Raw genomic sequence first — 23,416 nt, 5'->3', positions numbered from 1 at the left:
GATTTTTAAAGTAGCCGAGCACTGGAAGCAACCTACATGTCTGGCACTAGGAAAATAATTGTAGCATATCTGCCTCTATGTCTCAATATATTTATATCTTTGGAAGGAAATTCTCTAAAATATGAGCACGATGATATCTAGACTCTAGGATGATGAATGATGATTATTTTCAGTTTTATACTTTTCTTCGTTTTCCAAGATTGTGTGTGTGTGTGTGTGTATGTGTGTGTTTAACTTTTGTGTCCTAAAACGTCTCACGAAGTTGTTGGGAGCATTGCTCCTTCCATTTCCTTTGCCTTCTATTTGCAGTTGTTTGTGAGAAAGCTTGGCGTCTCTGCCTTCATTTTAGATGTCTCCTTTAGGGCCTTCTAGGTCTGGTCAGCTCTGGTCCTAGACATGCTGGTCACTGGCGGGACTGTCTGTCTAAAACCCGCTGATTCGGGCCTTCTTGGCCCTCAGTTTACCTAACCTCTGTCATTCTCCAGACCGAGGGCACTAAGAAGAGCACAGCTAGGGTCTTCCCAAGATTCAGTCGGGGGCTTTTACAACACCCTGTGCGACCCTCCTGCAGCTGCACGCGTCACCCCCCTGAGCTGCAGTCACCTTGGATCCCACAGAGCCCCTGCAGACGGACCAGCCCGGGGTGGGGCTGCCGCCTCCAGCAGAAGCAGGCATCCCACGGGGACTGACACCTTTCCCTAAGCCACAAGGACTCACCTAGCTCCACCTCGTAGAACCAGCTGGGAAGTAATGATCAACCGGATCCCAGCTGGACCGGGGTCTCCTACCCTGCTGGTACACAAGGCCCCAAACCTCACCCGTTTTCCCCTTTTCTAAAAAACGTCAGCTTTTCTGCCGGTTCCTCGAAGACAGAGCGTGAGCCTCCCGGTGCGGCTGCACTGACTGGGGCTTCTTTCCTGCCCCTGTCCACTGAGCCTCTCCTTGGCTGGTGCTGGGGTCAGGCGGCTGAGGCTGGTCTGCTGCCATCCCGCCGCGGAACTCTCGCAACACCATGTTCATCCTGGAAAGAGTGCTCCCTGAAACTTACTTCTGAAGTGACTGGATTTAAGGGTAAAACACTTATTTTCTTGGAACAGGTACAGTGATTTCAATGAGGGATAACTTACTGCTTTCTACTGTATTTCTAAGGCTTTTTCACGTCCTAGACTTCAGACACCCCCACCCCCCCACCCCCCCCACCCCCCCACCCCCACCCCCACCCCCCGCTGCGGAGCTGGCCTTTGCTTCAGGAAGGAGTGGATGCCCAAGGGGAAAGCCAGACGAGATTAACATCTGAATATTCTTGTCTTTGTGCAAAACAACATTATGGACATTCCAAATCCTGTTAGTTGATGTGTGTACTTGAGAAACCTGGTTCCCCGCACCCCCTTGTCACGCTGAATTCTCAAAATAGATTTAGACCACACAGGCAGCCCTCGACTGACAAATAGATTAAGGTCCAACAAGTGACTTCATTTCTTGGTTTGAGTTTTTCCACTAAAGCATTGTCTTAGGAGATATTTGCCCCTGGCTAGTCCACTCAGTATGCCCCAAATACTGTATGTTTACATTTTAAAACTAAAATGAAACAATGCTGCAAATGTGTAAACCAGAAAAGGAATGCATTAAGGGGAAAAATTAATTATATATGTGGATGTGTTGAAAGTTGGTCTTGCGAGGCAGGCGGCGGAACCACTGAGCTACATCCCTGGCCCTTGAAAGTGTAACGGAGACACTTGGGCGCTTCTGAAGAGAGGGCTGAACATTTAGAGGTTACTGACAAGGTTCTTTGTTCCTCTCAGTGCATTTTCACTTTGAAGAGTTAAGAAACCCAGTGTTTGAGTATGTCTCGTTTCACTCCGAAATATTCCTTTCATTGTCCTTGACACGGAAGAACTACTGTACCTACATTTACTACATTTGTCCTGTGTGTTCAGCGCTGTGATTTACTGTTATCGGTGGCATTGGGGTCCCCCATGGAACAAAAGGAGAAGCAGAAAGTAGGATTTGTAAAGGTGACAATCAAGGGTAGTAAAGACAGAGGAAATACTTAAGTGGCTCTGGTGAGTCCTGCAAAAGACTTCATATAAAGTGGGGGTTAAATAGGTTTTGAGAGGAGCAAAGACGGATGGCAGGGTCTGTGGCGGCTCTTCCGGGGGCGTAAAGGAGTGGGGAGGCCGAGTGGCTCGCTCATCTGGGGCCCTGTGTGAAACTGGCAGGATGCACCACCGTTACGGGGCCCACGCGGCCAAGGGGTTCGAAAGTGGGGATCAGCCCCGTCTTCTAGAATTAACCTGAAGAACCATGTGACTAGCGGGAGATAGACTTTTCCAGATGTTTTCAAATGTTCTCTGCGCAATCAATCCCGTGAGAGTCCAGTTCTGCTATTAGTTTTTCTGTTTCGGAATACCAGTTGGGCATTGTCCCCATTTTTTCTCCTGCTCTGTCACCCCATGAACCTATTTCCTGATGCAGGAGGTTTTGTTTTTGTGATGGACCTTGAACATAAGAAGGACCGCTGTGTGCGTGTGCGCATGTGTGTGTACACATACGCGTGTGTATATGCATATTTGTGTGTGTGGTTCATGTGGGGTAGCTTGGAGAGCATAGTTTTTTTTTAATGTTTCTTGGTGATGTGGAACAGATTAGTTGTTAGGCATCGATCCCTTTTATAGACGCAGAAAGCCTGATTTTTAGTTGGAGACGGGTCCAGTTTGAGTAGAAAGCACAATTGTAGCCAGCAGTGGCAGAAGAGTACAGCCCTCAGGCACCCTTCTTTCTGTATTTTCTCTAGCTGGAAATGCAGGTGAAGCTAATACCAGCATTTCTGGTGGTGGTGGTTCTGAGACAGAAGGGTTTTTGTTTTGTTCTGTTTTTTTTGGTTCCGGGGATCAAACTCGGGACTTTGCACTTGCGAGGCAGGCAGTGGAACCACTGAGCTACATCCCCGGCCCAGAAGGGTTTTTGGACAGTGTCATATGGCAGAACTACCATTATCAGTCCTGGGCTGCCTATCCTACGCTGTTTCACAGTAGAAAAAGAAATTTGGATGTTAGAATATTGTGAATTGGGGTCTCTGTTATCGTAGTATCTAAGCTTATGTCTAAATTAGCATGTGGTAGAGGGAGGGGAAACTGCTTAGGTGTTACATGTAGGGACTTGCCAAGAAGTGGTTGCATTGTGGATGGATGTGTCCTCCCAGAAGGCTACCAGAAGGAAGCATTGATACTGCCTCTGTTAAATGCTAAAGAAGTAGCCAAGTCTTCAAAGTATAAGATTTTCATGTTATGGAATACCTGGAAAGGCATTTGGAATAAAGTAATTGCTTTTCACTGTAATTCAGTAAACAATGTCTTCCCTAGAAGAAATGATTAAAACTCTGTACCAATTCTCTTATGCTGACCTTGGACTAATTTGATGTTTGGTATCCTGTGCTTGTGCACTTCAGATTTTAAGTAGGAAGGATTAATGAACATGTTTACTGACTTTGAGAGAATGTATCACGGAGCAAAGAATTAATTGGGGAGAGGAAGCAGTGTGTTGTACTTTGCAAGATCACGGACAGGCTTCAAAGCAAAAAGTCTGAACTCGGCTATCCTAACAGTTGATCTGAGGAATAGTAGTCCAACTAAATTTCTACCTCTCAGCGCCTGTGGAAACTACCAAGCATCATTTGTAGGTGTAGAAGATATATGGAAACAGAGGTTATCAGAGTTTCATCATGCCTCTGAGCTTCTATAGTAATTCTTATTTCTTCTGAGCACATTATAAAAGTTAAGTTCTCCAGCCAAAGGTGAAACACATGCTTTCTTAGAATGAACGTATCATCTAATAAACTGAAATCATTAAAGCCACCTCCACTGTGACTGATGTGAGGCTCCTGGCCAATGCCCTGTGATGGACGGGGGTGTGCCCAGCACCCTCCCACTCAGTATGCATCTGGAAGCTCTCCTTTCCTTCCAGCCCGGAGCGGCACAGGGATGCATATCAATCGCTGGGTTTGTCGGCCGGCACAGCTACACTGCCCCTTTGCCCGGTTACTGTGCAGGCCTCGCTTGGGCCAGAGAGGGGGGCTCTGTACACATAGATGTCACTAGTAGTTTCAGTGAGAACTGGTGTTTGTGAAGTGCTTGGCAATTTCCAGAGTCTTCTGGGCCATTAGTCTTGACATTGCCAGGTGCTACCTTTAGATGGCTGATGTTGGTCCTGGGGTTTGGACCTTCCCGACACAACCTTCTAATAGACTAATCCACAGGCATGTGTGGAACTTCTATTCTGGATCCATTATGAATGGGCCCAGGAATTCCCCAAGCCAGAAGCTCTCTGACCTTTTACTGGGGATAACTTCTGATGGCTGCCACTGTCTCAAACTGGGGCTCCCTGTTTCCGTTCTTCTGTACGTGTTTCTTCCCTCCCTGCTCCTGCCTGCTCAGTTGTTTAAATGGGGTTTATGTGACCAGTTAAGACTTTGGAGAAAATCCCCAGGATAGGCAGGTCTGTTAGCATCTTTGTTATTGTTGTTGCTATTATTCATTTTGCCCCGGATAGACACTAACGGTATGTTGCTAATGTATTTCAACTCTTACTTCTGCGTTTGCCTCAGTTGCCTTCACCAGCCTATGGCTCTTGGTCATGGAGGAGGCAGAGTCTTTTATCCATTGTGACCAGGTCTGTCCAAGGGAGATACCAGGATAGGCTGAACTTCAGCAGGCCCTAGATATCCCTTGAGCTTCCATCTGTAGATCGCAAACCACCAGACTTCCCATGGGCACTGTGAACTACTGCTTTTTCTGTTACTGACAGGGATTTTTTTTTAGCTCATCTACTATGACTAATACTTTTTATGGCCCAGTAGTTCTTAACAGTGTATTTTACTCAGCATGCCTGGCCCTCACTGAATTTACATGCCCGAGTCCCTTCATATGTCTGTCCATCCATGCATATCTGTTAACCAGCTTTTCCCTAATAGAACTGTGAGCATGTCAACTTCAAGTTCATGTTGTCACTTCTCTGCATAGATACTGGTAAAAATTCATGTTCTTTACAGAGCCCTTGCACACTCTCTTGCATGTTTTTGCTCCTCCCTTCCACACTAGTCCCTGTCCCACTCACCGGCCACCGAGGAGACGACACCAATGCTCCCATTGCTCTGCTTCAGCATGGGCAAGGCAGCTGCACTCAGGACCACAAAGCTGTGGAAGTTGACCTCCATGCTTCGACGCACCATGTCAGTGTCACGATTGAAAAAAGTCATAGGAGAGTAGAAGACGTGGTTGAGAATGAGCATGTCTAGTCCCCCTGCAGGAGATGGCTATGTTGAGAGAAGCCATTTGGGGTTTGATATCTTCCCCTCTCCCTCCCAAAAGCTCTGTGGTGACCCTTAGGGCGAATTTCAGAGAAGGAAAGAGGAGAAGCAGCCTCACCCATGAGCTTTCCTGCTTCGGCAACAAATTGTTCCGCGAAGTTCATGTCTTCCATGGTGCCAGCAATGTAGTGTGCGGAGGCCGCGCCGAGTTCCGAGCAGCGGGACACCACCTGCAGAGTCACGGCAACGGTGTCAGTCTCGCTGTGGGCTTTTGGGTGCAGTCTTTGAAGCAATGAGGGCTTAAATGAGAGGTTGCTGATGGTCCCATTTAGATGAGAAATAGTGTGTGTGTGTGTGTGTGTGTGTGTGTGTGTTCACTGAGCGCTCATAATCGTCGTCCTTTGAAACATTTTCTGAAATATGGTAGAGCTTAAGTGGATAAATCATTACTGTGCCAGGCCATGACTTCTGCTCACAGTGTTTGTGAATGAATGTTTCTGAGTATACTGCGGTATGGGCACTGGTTTCCATGTGGGTAGCTCTAGGTCTGTGCACATTAGTACCAGCTAGCCTGGTGCATCCATGAGAGGAGGTTTGCCTCAGAGTCCGCACAGGCGTGAGGCTGTGTGTTCATCAGCAGGTCCTGGAGTTTCAGTACCAGAATACATGGCCAAATACTCATGATTCAAATGAACATGAATGGCGATGAATGTGACCATATACAACTCGAGGATTTCGTGGCTGTATATGTGTATGTGCCTGTGTGTGCATAGGGACGATGCTTAAATGCATATTTTTATATTTCTGTGGGTGTTTTTGTTTTTGTAGTACCAGAGATCCAACTCGGGACCTTCCACTTGCAAGGCAGGGGGTGGCACCACTGAGCTAAATCCCCGGCCCCTCCTGTGGATGTTTTGGGTGTTTGAACCTATATATGAGAATGCAAGATTTAAAGAGAAAGAGACAGAGTGGGAGAGAGAACAGCTGCACTGGCTCTTGCGTCTGCATGTCAGTAGGGATAAGAACACAGTCGGCAATGCAGGGACGTGGACCTAGGCAAAGAGCACTCACCTTCTGCAGGGCTTCTTTTGACCTCGATGTCACCACCACATGGGCTCCCATCTTCGCCAGGTGATACGCCATTTCCCTTCCAATCCCCTTGCTGGCCCCTGTGACAATCACTTTCTTTCCTCGGAGCATCTCTGCAGAACCCCAAAAAGAAGTGAGGACCACTATTCATTCCTTCTCCCTCCCATGATATGAGGGTTCTCATTTCATGGCCCAGTTTTAAAGGTTATGAGGCCAGGTCAGTGTGTCGCTGAAGGAACAGCTCCAGTCATTTTTAAACAAGCTATAGAGGGAGGTTTAGCCTGTTCGCTCAAAACTGAGGTTGGCTGTTGTCATTTCCAGAATCCTCCACGTGCAGGGACATAAGGACAGGGCCAGAAAGGACATGATACAGCTAAAATGCTGCATCCCAGACATTTCTGGACTCATCTAATTTTGATTAGTTGAAAGAAAATTTAGAAAGTAATCAAAACACATATGTTGCTAGAGATTCCAGGGGTTTTCCCTCCCTTCTACTTAGTCATCAACTCCGGATCCTGTTTTGTCTCCTGATTATCAATCTTTCTATTGAGCCCCATTTTCTGGCTGCCTTGTGAATTTGGGAAAATACCTTCATTTCTGTAGAAGATCTGAATCACTTTTCCTTAAGGTGCCAAGTAAAGGGTGGCCTATTTGGCAAGCTTTGGGTTGCACGAGCAGCCCTCCTAGTCCCTCCTGCCCATCCTGTGGTTGGAGAACACAGGGATGTTGGCCCACTTTCAAGTTCTGTCTTTTTCAGCAGCATTTGGGATTAGGAACACATCTTGGTCCTTAAGAAGACTCTAGCGCCCTGTGTTTTCTAACCTATTTTACCAAAATGAGACACACTGGTACTTACCTGGTCTGAACTCCTCATGTGCAGAATAGTAGTAGTAGGCCAAGAGGACCATCAGAATGGGGAGGAGGTATTTTTTCAGAAAAGCCATCAGAAAGGGACCTGGCCCGAGGAGCCCTGTAGGACACACAGAGAGAAACTGTAGAGCTTTCTGCAACCTCCTGGATGGGCAGCAGCCTCTGAATTGTGACATCAGGGACGGGGAGGCTGGAGTAGTCTCAGGCAGTGCTAGCCAATTTCCCTGTCAGAGCAGCGATTGGCTTTGGGTGGGATCCCATTTGTCCCTGGCAGCCTGCATGGTGGATTTCATAATGGACAGTGTTTACTCCATCTCATTGAGCAAGAGGAGACTTCCAGATGGCCAAGCTCACGACTGTACAAGACTGGATTCCTGCGCATCCCGACCCAGAGACCATCTTCCTCTCAACGCCATCTATGCCAGGGATCAATGGCCTTTTGAGGGTGGTTTCTCCCAGACAGGGAGGGGGGAGAGGGAGAGGGAGAGGGAGGGAGAGGGAGAGAGGGAGAGGGAGAGGGGAGAGAGGGAGAGGGAGAGAGAGCACGCGAGAGCATGCACGCTTCTGGGGAAATATTAGTAATAGCAACAGGAGCCAAACTCAAGCCCAATCTCACTCTCAGCCCCACCCCCAGTTGGAAGCAATGAAAAATAACAGCACAAGGCAGCAAAATAAGCTTGAGAAAAAATGCGCACATCTTGGAGGAAGAAATAAATGAAAGCAAACAAACCCTATAAGCCCCACACTCAAGCTCAATGAAACAGTATTACAACATCAAAGAGAAATTGCAATCCAGGCAGAACCCAGATGGCGGGAAACCCAAGGCCAATTCAAGACTCACAGGCAAGCGCAATGGAACATACACTTATTACTTTAACAGAGAGAGTAAAGAAGACATAATGTGCGCCAAAACAAAAAGACAGTGAGCTGTTAAACTGCATCATGTACGTGCTACGGCAGGATGAGAAACATGGAGAGGGTGTGAGGAAGAGAACCCTGGTGCAGGAAGAAGAATACCCAGCACTCTTGAAGCTGGACTAGCACACAGCGAGCACATCCCAGCTGAAAACAGCCCAAGCCAGGAGGACGCCCATAGCAATTTAGAATTTATCATGAGAGAAAGACAGGAGTAACTAACCAGGCGTATCTGTAGCAAGACTGCATTAAGGAATAATTCTGAGAGGAAGAAATTAGGATGTGTCATTGTTAAGCTTTTCAACTTAAAACCAACCAAGCAAATCGTGGATACTACCCATCACAAAGCAAATACTGAGTTCTCAAGTTATCAGTAGAACAGAGGCAAAATTATACATGTGGAAATAAGACTGAGCATCAGTCATTTGGAGATGAGACAGGGGTTGGGATGGGGAGGGCTGGAATTTACACAAAGTTAAGATAAATTGAATTATGACCCTAAATACAGTTTCTGGAAACAGTGAATTTTTACTTCAGAGTAAGAGAACATAATTTAAGACCCAGAGGAGATGAAACAATTTGTCAACAAAGGTCCACAGCTGCAAAGTTAAGTTCCAGAAAACAATGACGATTGGAAAAGAGTGGAGAGCTAGATAGAGCTCAAGGTTCACGGAGGACAAAAATAGAATAAAGGTAAAACTCATGTGAAAATTAGATCACTCACTGTTAGCACTGCAAGATACATTTGCATACTTTTTAATAAGGGATTTTATGCAAATAAGACACTTGGCACACCAGACTCCATGTTCACCCCCTGAGGAAGAAAGTGCAAGGATTATTCTCTAGACCCTATGCTATTAAGAGTAAAATTATAGGAAACACTGAAGAGTTGCTTCTGAGTATGACATTGCTGGAAGGCTAGAAAGATGGGCAGAAGAGAGAGGTTCATTCTCTGACCCTCCCAAAAAGAATTGTAGAAGCCACTACAGAAAACATAACCTTAAAGAAAGCAAACATAATAATAAGTAAGATAAAGTGCAGGGTAAGAGAAAACAAAACGAAATGATTGCTGAATGTTGGCTCAATTAAATAGAGTCCAACATTGTGTGACTTCACAGGAGACCTTTAAACTCAGCAACACAAACAGATTAACAATTAGTTGCCCTAGTAGCTATCATGCAATGAAAATAGGAAAAGCATTCAATAAACTTATTTTCATGGAATTAGATGAAAATTGTTATATAAAATACATCGATGAGATACAAATACGTACACTGTAATCGTAGTGATAAATTAAGTCTTAGTGGTTCTCAAACATTTTGGTCTCAGTATCTCTTTATACCCTTAAAAATTATCATGGACCTCAAAGAATCTGCGTATATCTCTTCCCTACAGTTACTGGTATTGATACATTAGAAATCAAGACCGAGGATTTTTTTAAAACTCAAGAAAACCGTCCATTAGCAGTCAGGGCAATGACATTATCACATGTCCCGTGGCCTCTAGAAAAGTCAAATACTATCTTAGTGTGATTTTGAAAATAGTTCTGACCTTTCAGATTCCTAAGAGGATCTAGGGGACCCTTGAGGACCACATTTTTGACTGTTACCTAATAAACACCAAATCCACCACATGTCTGTATTTACATGGCTGCTTCTCTCATTAGTTTGTCAGCTCCAGGAGGACATGGCTTATGTCTTTTTCATTTTTGCATCTCTCCATTCCCCCAAGTCTTGTTCCAAAATAAAAGCTTGTTCAACGAGCTTTTGCTGTTTTAGTTGTTTCTGAAATGTTGTAGCAGTACGAAAATTGCCATCTTTCTAGAGCCTGCTTTAATCCAGGGGAATCATTGGGATTCAGCATCCTGATCAGAAGAAATCAAACCCAACCCCAAAGTCTTTTTCCTGGGATTCTCATCAAATTAAAACAAAACGAAAAACCAAAGGAAATTTGCCAGTTTCACCTTGCATCTGCCTTGAGCCACACCTTTCCCGATCCAGTCAAGTTTCTTCTGCCATAGTGAGGAAGCTGACTGCAGTCTCCACCTTGGCCGCCCCTCCTCCTTGGTCACATGCTGAGCAGTGTAGAACAGGTTCCCAGGGCACCTTCAATGTAGCACAGCAGGGCCTGGCCAAGACACTGCCCTTTGATCGTTGGAGCATTGCCATAGGGAGACTGGGGTGCACAAACAAGCAGGGGAAGACTGCCCTGGGTGATGAGAGGGCACTGTGAGGATGGGCCAGTCTGGAGGCTGGAGAGGACATGGCAAAGTGTGTGAGGAGCAGACGGGCGATTTCCATGCATCCAGCATGCGGGAATGCCTGTCATTACCAAGGCAGCAGCTGTAGCACTTTTCATGAATTTTAGTAGCTTTGTTAAGAAAGTGGCCCTTCATTTTTGGAAAGGAGTCCTGCTGGGGGCATGGTGGGCAACCTCAGAATAAAAGGGGGTGGTTAGAGGTTCCGCCTTCCCAAGGGAGAAGGGTAACAAAGCATTGGAACTGGAGAGGAGCTAGCTTTAATCAGAGTATGAAATTCCTTTCTCACCACCCGACTTTTCCTCAGGTTTGATTTTAGGAACTCATAAATCTACCACAGCTGCCAAAATCTGTTCCCCATGACAGGAGAAGATGACCATTTTGTGTAACTTTATCCAGTAACAGACTCTCCTCCCCGCTTTCTTTTTTCGGTACTGGGGGCTCGATCCCAGCACCTCCACACTGAGCCTCCTTCCCCGGTATATCTCAGGAGGGAAGAAATCCTACTTGTCAATCCTTCTGCATGATCCTACTCCCCCAAGGACAGATTCCCCCATGTTTCCCACTTAATGGCAACTCAGGTCTGGGAATGTGAAACAAGGTGGAATAAATTGCTCCCCCTAGCAGACGCGACCCATGCCGCGGGACCCCCGTAGGGCACATACCTGGAGTCAGTTTGCCTGGCAGAGTGTGGGCCTCCCGGGACACAAGGGACCCTCCTGTGTGAACAAGTTCGGCTGAATCCCTGTCCTCCAGGGTGGCGGGGCCTCAGTGATGGTGACCCCGCTGCAGTTGAAGTTGTCCAGGCTTTTCTTCTGGCTGAGCTTCCAAGGGCTCACATGAGACACCATAGGAAAGGGGAATCACCACGGTGGGAGCTCACCTCCTTGGAAAGTTTGAGGAAACAGCAGCAGCACAGGGAGCCGTGGGAGAGCCCACTGAAGGCTGTCCCAGCACTCTGCACACATCCTGGCCCCTTGAATGCTCTGTTGCGTTGGCCAACCCAATTTGCAGCAAGCCCATCAGGGCGACAGAACAGTCGCAGCCAGGGAGGTTTCTTAGTGTGCCTGTGACTTCAGAATTAGAGGTACTTATTTCCCTCTGGTGGGAAATAGGGTTGCCAGACTTAACAAGCAAAAATGTAGGATGTCCAGTTAAATTTGAGTTTCAGAGAAACAATGAATACTTGTAAATGATATCTATTTATCTACCTATTGATCTATCTATCTCAACTATTGAGAGATCCTAACTAATATACTGACACATTTATCCTTGTTTATCTGGAGTTTAGATTTACCTGGATGTCCTGTGTTTTGTTTGACACACTGAGAAGTGAGATACACCGAGAGACCGCATTAGATTGGACCATGGCTATGAACAGCCATCTCACTACCTTCCCCACAGTGGGGTCCGGTAGTCTGACCACAGACAACCCTCAAGGGCCCTAAGCAGGAAAGCGTACACAGCACATGGCGACTGAGTGAAGATTCACCTAGTGACATTTACTTAGTGAGGGGCTGTGCTCCTTCCACCCCTGTCTACCAGTGACAGCAGAGACACGCCCTGAAGTGGGCTTTTTTCTTCTTGATTGTTTGTTCTTGTTTTTATGTGAATGTGAACATTATTTTCAGTTTTTTGTTGTTATGTGTTGTTATTTTATTTCTTTCTTTTCTCTTCCTCCTGTCTTCTTCACCAGCTTCCAAAGTCTGTGTGATCTTCCTTTTTCTCCAGCCTTGTTCCTAATCGCTTCCTCTTCTTCTACTTCTCCATTTTTCCCCAACCCCTTTTAAATTTTCTTCCTTGAGGTAAAATTGCCATATTGAGGGCATATTTACTATATACAATTTTCTGGTTTCTTTTAGATTTTGTTATATAACCACAAATCTAGTTCATACGGTTAAAGGTGGCAAATTAATAGTTACCACAGTTTGTCATTTTCTAGGCTGTGTTTGATGTTGTTGTTATTGCTGATTGTTGTACTTTAGCCAAGGTTGCATAATTGTAATCTAATCAGTTGTTCTTCCTGGTACAACAAGACTAAGATTGCCTAAGGGTCATAAACAATACTATAGGCCAAAGAACCAGGGGCTAGGTCAATAGGCAGCAACTTCTCATCCCCAGTAAATTGAAGAGGTAGGATCTTGCAACAGACTCAAACCCTGAAAGCCAGCTACACCTGGAAGACATCTCTGAGTAGTCATTTCCTAAGGTTTCTCAATATTAGCAAGAAAGCTACCTTCCATATGTAATTTATAAGCATTAACACAGGAATTACACTAAAAAAAAAAAAAAGATGGTTAAATAAGATGCAACTCCAGACTTCCAGTTCACCAAAGGCAAACCCAGGGGGCGATGAGGTAGAACAGTTTGAAAGCCAACCACCTGGACTCTCTGAAGTGGTAACAGTGGAAGCAACAAAGCAGATGAATGAGGCTCTAGAAAAAATCAAATCAGAAATAATTTCTCAGATAACTGCAGAGATGGTGACCATAATGAAAGACATGGTTAGTGACTTTAGAGCAGATGCAGATGAAAAACAATGGGCTGGGGATTTAGCTCAGTGGTTCCAGTTCCTGCCTCATAAGCACAAGGTCCCAAGTTCGATCCCCGGTACAAAAAAAAAAACAAATAGAGGAGCTTAAGAAAATGATGGAAGCCATGAATACCCAACATAGGAAAAATGGAATCCATGAAACAGATTCAAACAGATATCCAGGAGATTAAAAATTCTTTTGAAAGTAGAGGCCGAGGATTTAGCTCATTGGTTCTGCCACTTGCCTTGTAAGCTCAAGGTCCCAAGTTCCGTCCTGGTACCAAAAAAACAAATTCTATTGAAAGTATACACAAGACCCTTTTTTATTGCTTTTGGTACCTTCTGGCCACCGTGAACTGTGCTCTGTGATGCCCATGCTCTGCCATGTGCCTCTCTGCCTTGGAGCCAACCAACTATTGGCTGAAACTTCTAGAAACTGCGAGCTAGATAAACCCTTGCCTCTTTAACCTTGGGTGTCGGGTATATTGTCCCAGCAGTGAGAGAAAAGTAACTAAGACAGAAATTTGATACCAGAGAAGTGGGGTTGTTGCTGTAACTATACCTGACCATGTGGTTCAGGAGTCTTTGGAAATGGGTTGTGGGAAAGTTTGGAAAGGTACAGAAACGCAGGCTGAAAAAGTAGACTGGAGTGAAGCGCTTAGGGTGTACTGTATGGGAGATTCTGGTTGGAGCTCAGAAGACCAGAAGAAGGCTGGTAGAAATCCTGCCAGTAAAGACCAGGCTCAGGAGGTTTCTGCTGGGAAGAAGGACTGCATTGGCTGCTGGACTCCAGACGATGTGTGTTATACCTTCTCGGAAAGTTTGTCTGCATTTTGCTGATGTCCAGAGACTGTGCCTGAGACTGAGATTAAGAGTGGCTGACCAATTAATCTGGCAGAAGAAATTTCACGTCTAATGTTGAGGCAGTGGTATGGATACTGTTGGATGTTTTTAGCCAGATTTATGTTGAGAATCAAGACCAAAGAGCAGAGCAAAATGATTTAAAACATTTTGAGATTGGCCAGAAAGGAAGCTCTAGTAAAGTTGCAGCCTGTGAAGATAGAACAGAGGAGATCTTGATTGATGAGAAAGGGTAGGAGAATTAAAACTTTGGCCTGAGGACATCCCAAGAAGCAGCAGGACTCCATCTTTTGCAGCCTCAAAATTGCTAAAGTGAAGAACCTTGCTTTGAGAAGAGAGTCCCAGAGCACTGTGTTTCAGAATGGCGGCCACCTAGGGAAGTTGTTCCTTGGGATTTGGTTCATAGGCACTGGACCCCTACAGCCGAGAGAGAAGGAAGCCTGGCTACTGCTCCAGCTGGCAGCAAACCCTGGCGTCATGCACATGGTTTTAGGTGGATGCAGAATGCAAGAGTTATGGGCCAGGAGGGCTTCCACCCAGATCTCAGAAGAAGGCCGGGAGGCCGGGCAGTGTGCCTGAGAGGGCGGAGTGTGAAGCTGTGAGTGTAAGCCGAGGTGCAGTGGAGACCCCGGAAGTGTGGAGGAGCCAGGAGCGTGGATCATCTGAGGAAAGCTGCAAGGAGGGAGCAGAACTGGCCCAATGGAGAAGCTGTGGGAGCAGTGCCGTAGGGGCAGAGCCACCCAAGCCCTTTGGAGTTTACAATTTGCCTACTGATGGCTGGAGATGCTGGAAGTGGAACTGTGGGACTTAATGTCCATCCTGCTGCAGTTTGGACTTTGGTCCCCTTCCTTTCTATCCCCTTGTTTGTAACTTTTGGAATAGAAATGTGTATCTTGTGCCATTGAATGTTGGAAGTGTTTAACTTTTTGTAGCTAAGAGTTCACCTTAAATTTCAGAGGAGACTTTAGACTTGGAATTTTCAGCAATGCTAAAAAATGTTAGGACTTTGTCAAGTATTAAAGATGAACTAAATGCCTTTTGCATAAAGGGATGTGCATGAGTCTTTGGAGGTCCAGAGCAGAATGTTGTGGTTTGTGTCTAGATGTGACCCCAAAGCCTCTTGCAGTCATAGGGCATTTTCAGAGGTGACAGAATCTAGAGTGTGTGATGCTGGAATTAAGGGTGTGTGATTACTAAATCAGTCTACTGAATGGTTTGGCACCACCCTAATCCCTGTAATCTGAGCAAGATAAAAAGGGCAGAAAGACTCTGTTAAGGTGCCTTTTTGTTTTGCTACCTTCTGGCCACCATAAACTGTTTCTCTTCTGCCAAGCCACCCTACCTTGGAGGTAGCAGATTATGGACTGAAATATCTGCAGACTGTAAGCCAAATAAATTTTTTTTCCTTTAAAAAAGAAAGAAAGTATACACAAGAGAATGAGCTAATGTGAGGACAAAATATCAGATATAGAAGATAGGATTGTGGATAGTGATCATGAAAAGAAAGATTTCTTAAAATACCAAGGGACCATGAAAAATCAATCCAACAGCTGCTAGATGATGCAAAGAAGAGTAAGATTATCACAGTCAATAAAAAAGCAGGAAATAGCACAAAGGACATAAAAAAAACTATTCATGGAAGTAATATCAGAAAATTTCCCAAGCATGGAAAGAGAATTTGACATGCAGATAAGTGAGGGATATAAAACTCCAATTAGCCATGATTTAAAAAAAATCCACACCATGGCATATAACAGTCAAGATTCCAGAAATTCAACACAAGAACAGAATATTAAAAGCTGTTAGAGAAAAGAAACAAATCACCTATAAAAGAAAACCCATCAGAAAACCAAACCAGAGGATCAATGGAACAGATTAGAAGATGCAGAAACAACTCCAGACACACTAAGACGCCTCATCTTTGACAAAGGAGCCAACCATCCTTACTGGAAGAATGATAGTCTCTTTAATAAATGGTGCTGGAAAAACTGGCTTTCCACATGCTGAAGATTAACATTAGACCCAGATCTTTTACTGTGCACTAAACTCAAATCAAAATGGATCAAAGACCTAAATATTATTAAAACAGAAACATTAAATCTGCTGGAATATAGAACAGGTAAAACTCTTGAAGACTTTGATGCAGGCAAAGACTTTATGAACAAAACTGAGATTGCACAGGAAATATCAAAAAATCAATAACTGGGATATCATCTTATTACAAAGCTTTGGGACAGTAAAAGAAACAACAGAGTGAAGAGGCAACCCACAATGTGGGAAAAATATTTTGCCAGCTGTTCCTCAGACAAAGGAGTAATAGAATGTACAAAGAATTGAAAAAAATTTAAAGACCCAATTCAAAAATGGGCATCTGAAATGAATAGACACTTCTTAGATGAAGAAGTGGCAAATAAATACATGAAAAAATGTTCCACATCACTGATCATTGGAGAAATGCAGTGAGATTCCATCTCACTCCAGAAAGAATGGCTGCTATCAAGAAATGATCCAATAACAAATGCCAGTGGGGTTGTGGGGAAAGAGGAACCCTTCTCTGGGAGTGTAGACTGGTGTACCCACTGTGGAAATTCGTGTGGAGATTCCTCAAAAAAACTGAAATTAGGTTCTAGTTGACCCAGCTATTCCCCTTCTTGCTATCTTCTCAAAAAAAGTAAAAGCATCACACCACAGCCATATGTATACACCCAGGTTTATAGCAGCACAGTTTGTAATGGCTAAATCTTATAAACAGCCCAAATGCCCATCAGCCAATGACTAGATAAAGAATGTGGTTTTCTTATACAAAGGAGTACTACTCAGCCATGAAGAAGGATAAGCTGGAGACATTTCCAGCTAAATGGATGCAGTTTGAGACCATACTCTGAAATGAAATAAATCGGATACCCATGTTCAAATATTGGATTATTTCTCTGGTGTTAGAAACTGAAAGTGGCGATAAGGACCAAAATGTATAATAGATTGGGAAATGGGGAGAAAATATTCAAATGAGAAGGGGAACAAGGGAGGGAGGAGGGGGGAAGGAAGGAAGGGAGAAGAAAAATAATGGAAGGAAAAAATAGAAACAAAGCTTTTTAAATAAGAGGAAGGAGTTGAAGGGAAGGGAGGGGAATGAGAAAAAAGAAGAAAGAAGATATATTATGGACAGGTGCAAACTCTCTATGATGAATGTGATCATTATGTATATCTAAAATGCCCCCAATAAAAAAGAAAATCAATGCATTTTAAATGTGTAATCCAATGATTTTAATTTACTTGCAACTTGGGGATACTATCACCACCGCCCCATTTTAGAACATTCCCATCACCAGAAAAAGGTCTCTTGTGCTCGCCTGCAGTTCCTCTTGATTTCCTGAGATAGTCAACCAGCTACTTCCTATCTCCATGGCCCTGGCTTTCTGGACATCTCTTGCTAGTACAACCACACAATCTGTGATCTTTTGTGTTCGACTTCTTTCACTTCGCATAGGTTTTGCAGTTCATTCATATTGTGGCATGGCTCAGTATTTTTCTCCCTTTTTTTTTTTGGTACCAGGGATTGAACTCAGAACCTTGCGCTTTCGAGGCAGGCGGTGGCCCCATTGAACTACATCCTCGGCCCATTTTTCTCCTTTTTATTGCCAAAGCATAGGCCAGCGATGGTGAAAGCCCTTTCAGCACTTTCGATGATGAGCAGCTGGCGGTTGCACACGGACTACAGGCTCCCCCAGCACCCGTAGATTGACGTGTCGCTAGATCACCCTTTCCTGTGTTTTCACGGCACAGACACTTGAGCAATGCCGCTGCTGTCTCTGTGAACACATGTGCTCTATTCCCCCTGGGTCTGTACCCAGGGGTGGCCCCGCTGGGTTGTGTGGTAAACTTATGTTTAAGTTTTTAAGAACTGCTAAGGTGTTCTCTAATGACCTTGTCATTTTTATTTACCATGCCCTTAGTGAAATCTGTTCCAATCAGTGACTTCCTTATCCACCCAATTAATAATCCAGAACACTGGGGTCTCTCTACCTCTTGAGCACGTCTAGAACCATTTCCAAATTCCTTGTGCTATTGTGACTCCTAGCTCAGGCCTCCCCTGTGTTCTGCTTCTCATTCAGCTCTTTATCTTGCCTCCTCCAAACAATTTGTCCTTTTTTTGTTTGTTTTTTGAAGCAGCATCTCGCTTTGTAGCGCAGGCTGGCCTGGATCTCATGGCGATCCTTCTGCCTCAGCCTCCTGAGAGCTGGGATTACAGGCATGTGCCACCATGCCTGGCTCAAAACAATTTATTTTAAAAGAGGTTATGATATGTTTGGAATGAACCAAAGAATATAGGAAAATATACATAATTTCTGAAGCATAAGAATACAACAGGAGCCTTGTGGGGCTACTGCCGAACTCGAACTCGAGACACGGGCACTGCTAACACCGTGGAGTGCCTGAGGCTTCAGCCTCCTCTTCACACTGCATCTGATCAGTGCATTTCTCACCTTCCCTGGTCCCCTCCTGCTCTCAGGAGAAAGCCCAGAGTGCCTATTTCAACCTAAAAGTTCTTCGCGGTCTTTGCCATTCTTTCCCAGGAACTTCCCCACTCCTATTCCCTGTGCTCTCTTCACAGTCACACTTGGGGAGAGACCCCTTCCCCGCTTGGACCAGGCAAAGTGCTCCCCAACACTGGGCACTGCTTTCACTGCAGTGCTCCTTACTTTGTGCTCCCAGCCTGGGTGGTTCCCATCAGAGCAGCTGGGGAGGGCAGGGGCTGCCCACCGAGCCTGCATCTCCAGGGCTAGCACGTGCGGGGCATGGTGGTGCTCAGCACTTTTGGAGTACGAGTGGGCGAGGTGGTTTGGACGCGTCTAGTTGTAGGTTTCTGCCAGGTGTCTGGAGCTCAGAAGGACCTAGGAGATCCAGATTTAGAAGAATGAAGTCACAGAAGTGAAAGCTGCAGCCGTAGGAATACGTGAGACCATCAGGGACAGAGGGAAGTCTAGGAGGGGCTGTTACACTGACTCTACCAGTCAGGCAGGGGAGGGGCCAGGAGGGGAGTGGGGAGCGCTGGGCGCAGGAGGGTCCCAGGAAACACGGAACCCAAGGAGGACAAGCCTCTGCGAGAGCGAGAGCGGGGGAGGGCAGAGCTTGAGGGGGGCGGGCGGGAGCAATGCAGGCGACTGGCCCCAGGGAGCTCCGGTGCTAAGACTGCAGGGCTGTGGGTTAGAGTGCACAAGGAAGGCCGTGAGTGTACAGGGAGGCGAACACGGAAATACTGCCCACGTCCGGTGTGAGCGTGGGGTGGGGCACCCCCGAGGGGCTGGGGGCGCACACGTCCGAAGGGCAGTTGTGATTTGGGGGAGGCAGGAGTTAGCTTTCGCTCAGATGTTTCTGAGCCTTTGCTCTCTGCCAGACACCGAAGCTGAGCGTTTTCTGGGCTTGTGAGAAAGATCCAGTGGAGTGTGAAGACAGAGCCACTGGAGGGACGTGATTTACACAGCGCGAATCCAAATGACACGGCGCGGGGCTCTGCAAAAGAGGCCGCTTCTGCCAAAGGAGGAAAATAGTGGATATTGAGCCCTTGCCTTCTGCTTCCAAATTCAGGAAGCTTTTTGGCAGTTTGTTTCCCTCCTCCCAGTTTTGGAAGGCAGATGAACGTGGCTTCCGGTCTACCCGTAAATCCTGGGAGCGGGTGGAGAAAAGGAGGTGGAGTTATACCTTCCGTCTGCCCGGCCGCCGTGTGGACGTCGTGTTTGTTCTTCTGCCTAAGCGCCCCTCCTAATCTGCACATACTCACAAGTGGAAGGCACGAGGGTCTTTCCCAGGTTTCATCTTCCATTTTCCGTGTGGCGGGGGTTTCAGGCCTCAGCCCTGAAAGATGACACAGGAGGGAGGGAACTGTGCGATTTCTGGGTTTAGGATGCTGGGCGTTTTAACAGACTCCCGCCGGGAGAGGGCGCCCCGGGGCTGGAAGAGAATGCGGCGCAGGCAGGGGCTTGAAGTCAGCCTGGCTTCATTTCTGTCAGTGTTTCCAGTAGCCCAGAGGTATTTACGGGTTAAAATAAAAGACTGAAAGAGAGGGAGAAGGAAACACAGACTCACACACACGCACAGATGCCTAGGAACAGCCACACACGTAAAACAGGGTCACGGATGGCTCCCTCACCCACCCTACCACCCACAGCTTCTGCTCCAGTCAGGTGGTTTCCAGCCCTCCCTGAACCACCCTGGGAACAGCGGCAGATTCTCAGACCTACAGTCCCAGGCCTGGACAGTAAGTCTTCAAGGGCAAGAGGGCCGGGGATGTAGCTCAGTGGTGCCGCCGCCTGTCTTGCAAGCGCAAGGTCCCGAGTTCGATCCCCGGTACTAAAAAAAGGACAAGAGCCAGAAGTCTGTATTTTTGCAAAGATTCTCTCCTTGTCCCCATTGTAGTCAGGCTCTTGGACCTTCCGAGAGCCGCGTCTGTGCTCTTCCTCACAAAATCCCTCAAGGCAGGAACCCTGCTCAGTCAATTAGCAAGAAACTGCCCCCCCACCCCCCACCCCATCTGCCTCTCCACCTTGAGGATCAGGTTCTTCACCAGCACTGCCTGGCCCCAGGCGGGGTCTGGCCCTGCTGGGCCGGCTCCAGGGCTCTCCAGGGAGAAGCCTGCTGGTCGGAATCTTCCCTCTTCCCTTGCCCTTCATGTCTCTTTCCTTTTGGTAATTTTCCACTCGCCAGTCTTCGTCTTGCTGTAAATTCAGCTGTAAATCCCCGTTTGCCCAGCCTGTGTTCTGTGGTTGGGCTCCTTCTCCCAGGGAACAGTCCTGTGTGGGGTCTGGGTTCTCTTTGCCACTGTAGCCACTCCCCAGCTGTGGAATTCCCTGACACTGCAGGTGACTCTGAAGTACCCTGTGGTGGGCAGACTGGAGATGTCCACTTAGGTGACCAGGTAAACACTTCACAGCTCAAGTGAGACTCAGAGCTCTAGGCATCAACACAGTGGCTGGGAAACGGTTGTGTTATCCTGAATAAGGGCAGTTTTTGCTTTTTACTTCCCCATGTTCTGGTTCCACTCAGAGGCAATCACTATTAAATCTTGATTCCCCCCTGAATCAACTCCATCTTTTTTTAGGCAATATATTTTTATTGCTATTTCTTGATTGTGCAGGTTTAGAAGTTATTCACTGATTTCCTACTAAGGAATATCGGATTTTTTTTTTTTTTTTTTTTTTTACAACGCAAACACTCATTCCTCTTCTAGGTTCATAATACTATAATATCCCAATTTTAATGAAGTCACAAATCAGTATTCGTATTATTGTTATTCATTGTTTATAGCTGTATTATGATATAGAGTTGTATTATGTATTATGATTGCATCTTTTCTTCTAGTCTTTATTTTCCTGTGGGAGTTAATAATCTTCTCATTTTTATTTGTTTGCTTTCTTAGCTGTTCAAGTTCTCCAAACTCTCTGACAAGAGCTATAAACCCAAATAGGTCAAATTAATTGGATAATCTATCAGTTTCCTTCCTTCCTTTCTTCCTTTGGAGACATCTGTGGAGCTGTCTTCCTGATCTTCCAACCCCGACTAGTAGTTTTGCAGGCTCTTGATGTAAGGACAACCCTTTGCTATTATCTGAAAATTCCTATTTTTCTCCTCCTTTGTTTACTTCCTCATGAATGGTAGGGAATTTTTTTGAGACCTGCGTACAGGAGTGATATTTCACATTTTTACATCTTTATGTGGGCATTATACTCCATTAGACCCTAGCCACATAAAAACCAATGTGACAGTTCCAGTTAGCCCTGTCTACTTGTCCTTACTTTACCTTCCCTTTGATTGTTTGTTTGTTTGGTCTGGGAAGGATTTCTAGATTGGAGATTATTTTCTCTCAAATTTAGAAGTTATAGGGCTGGGGATTTAGCTCAGTGGTTCTGCTGCCTGCCTCACAAGCTCAAGGTCCTGAGTTTGATCCCTGGTACCCCCCAAAAAATTTAGAAGATACTGCTGCGTTGCCTTTCAGTTTCTAGCTTCCAGGGCTGACACTGAGAAGTCCGATTGTTGTTTTGGATTTGGTTTGCGAATTGTTTTTTTCTGTATAGAACTTTTCAGATCTTTTATTCCTGGGGTTCTAACCTTTTTCAATAACGTGCTTGCTGAGAGTTTTTGCTGTTGCTATTGTTGTTTGTGTGTTGGGTACTCACTGGGTCCATTCAGTAAGAAAGAGAGAGAGAGGTCTTCTGCAAATGTGAAGGAGGGAGAGGGAAGTGGGGAAGGGAATGTAAAAAGAACACAGGTGTGTTATATACTTGTACCAACTGGCCACACTTAATGTAATCAGTATGTACCACAAAAATACTAATTAAAATGAAAATTAAAAAATTGAAATTCAAATATTTTTTAAAAAAATTTTTGGAGAAATTATGTTTTTTGGCTAATGGATTCCGTTCCATTTTCTCTGTGCTCTCTTTTTGGAATTCTTACTAGAATATATCAGAGCTTCTGGGCTGATCTTTGAAATTTCTCATCCTTTTATTGTCATATTTTAAATCTTTTTTCATTTTTGTCCTACTTTCTGGGGGATTTCCATCATTTTCTTTTCCAATGCTCCATTATAATTTTAAAATGCACACATGTATTTTATTTTAAAGAGCTCTTTCATACTATTTGTACTTTTTACAAAGGGCTTCTTTTTTTTTTGTACGGGGATCGAACTCAGGTCCTTGCGCTTGGGCAGCAGGCGGTGAAACCACTGAGCTAAATCCCCGGCCCTACAAAGGGCTTCTGAATCCCAATGCAAGATGTGCTGTCTTCCGTTGTTCCTGGGGGGCTACTGGTGTTGCTGTGACTGTGGATGGCTTCTTCTGATTCTGAGTGCCGATCTGTGGCCTTCAGCCTCATGTCTGGTGGTCCTGCAGTCCAGCCCTTGGCTGCTGAAGCTTTGGAGGTGAGGGCAGGGCTTGCCAGCTGTTGGGCCGGTGCAGTCCACCCAGTTTCACTTGGAGACACCCATGTAGCAGTGTCTGTGGCATTTTACTCTTGGGCTGGGTCTTTCTACAGAGATGACCCCTTGATTTTTCTGCCTACAGTGGGTCAGAACAGGCTGGGTGCAGAGGTGTATGAGGCAGAGTATTCTTTTTGGTTTGGGTTTTTTTTTTTTATTCTTGGTACCGGGGATCGAACTTGGGTCCTTGCGGTTGTGAAGCAGGGGACAGAACCACTGAGCCAAATCCCCGGCCCTAGGCAGAGTATTCTTGTTCTGAGAGCTGGGCCAGGAAAGGGCTGGGAATCTCTTCTTCCAGGACAGAGGCTTCCTCTAATCCCACTCTTTCTAGTTGTGCCTGACCCCGCCCTCTGCATAGTTTCCTTTTCCAGGTAGCGTAGCTGTGGAGTGCGGTGTCTCCTGCTATTTTTGCTCCCCTCTTCCTCTGAGTTCGGGGTTCTGGATGCTCCAGTCCCCAGGCTCTCAGGCTCCTGGCTTCTTGTCAACTTCCCTTCAAGAGCAGTTGGGCTTCAGCAGCCTTAGGTTCGCTGAGTCCCATAGCGCCTTTCATTAGTTTCCCATCTTCGGAAACAGTCGCCACTTGTCTGCTGCTGGTGCCTTAGTGCACGCGTCCCC

General features: G+C 45.8%; 2 protein-coding genes across 6 annotated transcripts in view; one reads left to right on the top strand and one right to left on the bottom strand.

Annotated features, from left to right (window-relative positions):
• The window catches only part of Hsd11b1 (hydroxysteroid 11-beta dehydrogenase 1), a 42,766-nt gene extending 23,088 nt beyond the window's left edge, over positions 1 to 19,678 (bottom strand). Inside the window, exons 1-5 of one of the 3 annotated variants that reach the window (XM_013078579.2) lie at positions 19,531 to 19,678; positions 7,251 to 7,364; positions 6,377 to 6,507; positions 5,424 to 5,535; positions 5,113 to 5,298 (exon numbers count right to left, since the gene is read on the bottom strand). In XM_013078579.2, coding sequence (XP_012934033.2) covers positions 5,113 to 5,298; positions 5,424 to 5,535; positions 6,377 to 6,507; positions 7,251 to 7,364; positions 19,531 to 19,651 — 664 coding nt within the window. In that variant the 5' untranslated portion in view covers positions 19,652 to 19,678. Of the gene's footprint in view, positions 1 to 5,112; positions 5,299 to 5,423; positions 5,536 to 6,376; positions 6,508 to 7,250; positions 7,365 to 9,788; positions 10,308 to 19,530 lie in introns of those variants that run through there. The other 2 variants (XM_004862036.3, XM_087194201.1) reach the window with 2 other exon arrangements.
• Positions 1 to 23,416, top strand: part of CUNH1orf74 (chromosome unknown C1orf74 homolog) — a 109,607-nt gene that overhangs the window by 71,639 nt on the left and 14,552 nt on the right. The gene's annotated exons all lie outside the window — the stretch shown is intronic.

This window comes from Heterocephalus glaber, unplaced genomic scaffold (genome assembly GCF_053883595.1).
Source record: "Heterocephalus glaber isolate CG9 unplaced genomic scaffold, H.glaber_assembly_v1.0 deba00001600, whole genome shotgun sequence".
NCBI classification, from domain to species: domain Eukaryota; kingdom Metazoa; phylum Chordata; class Mammalia; order Rodentia; family Bathyergidae; genus Heterocephalus; species Heterocephalus glaber.
The sequence above is the reverse complement of the archived record's forward strand: the minus strand, read 5'-3'. Positions and strand labels throughout refer to the sequence as shown.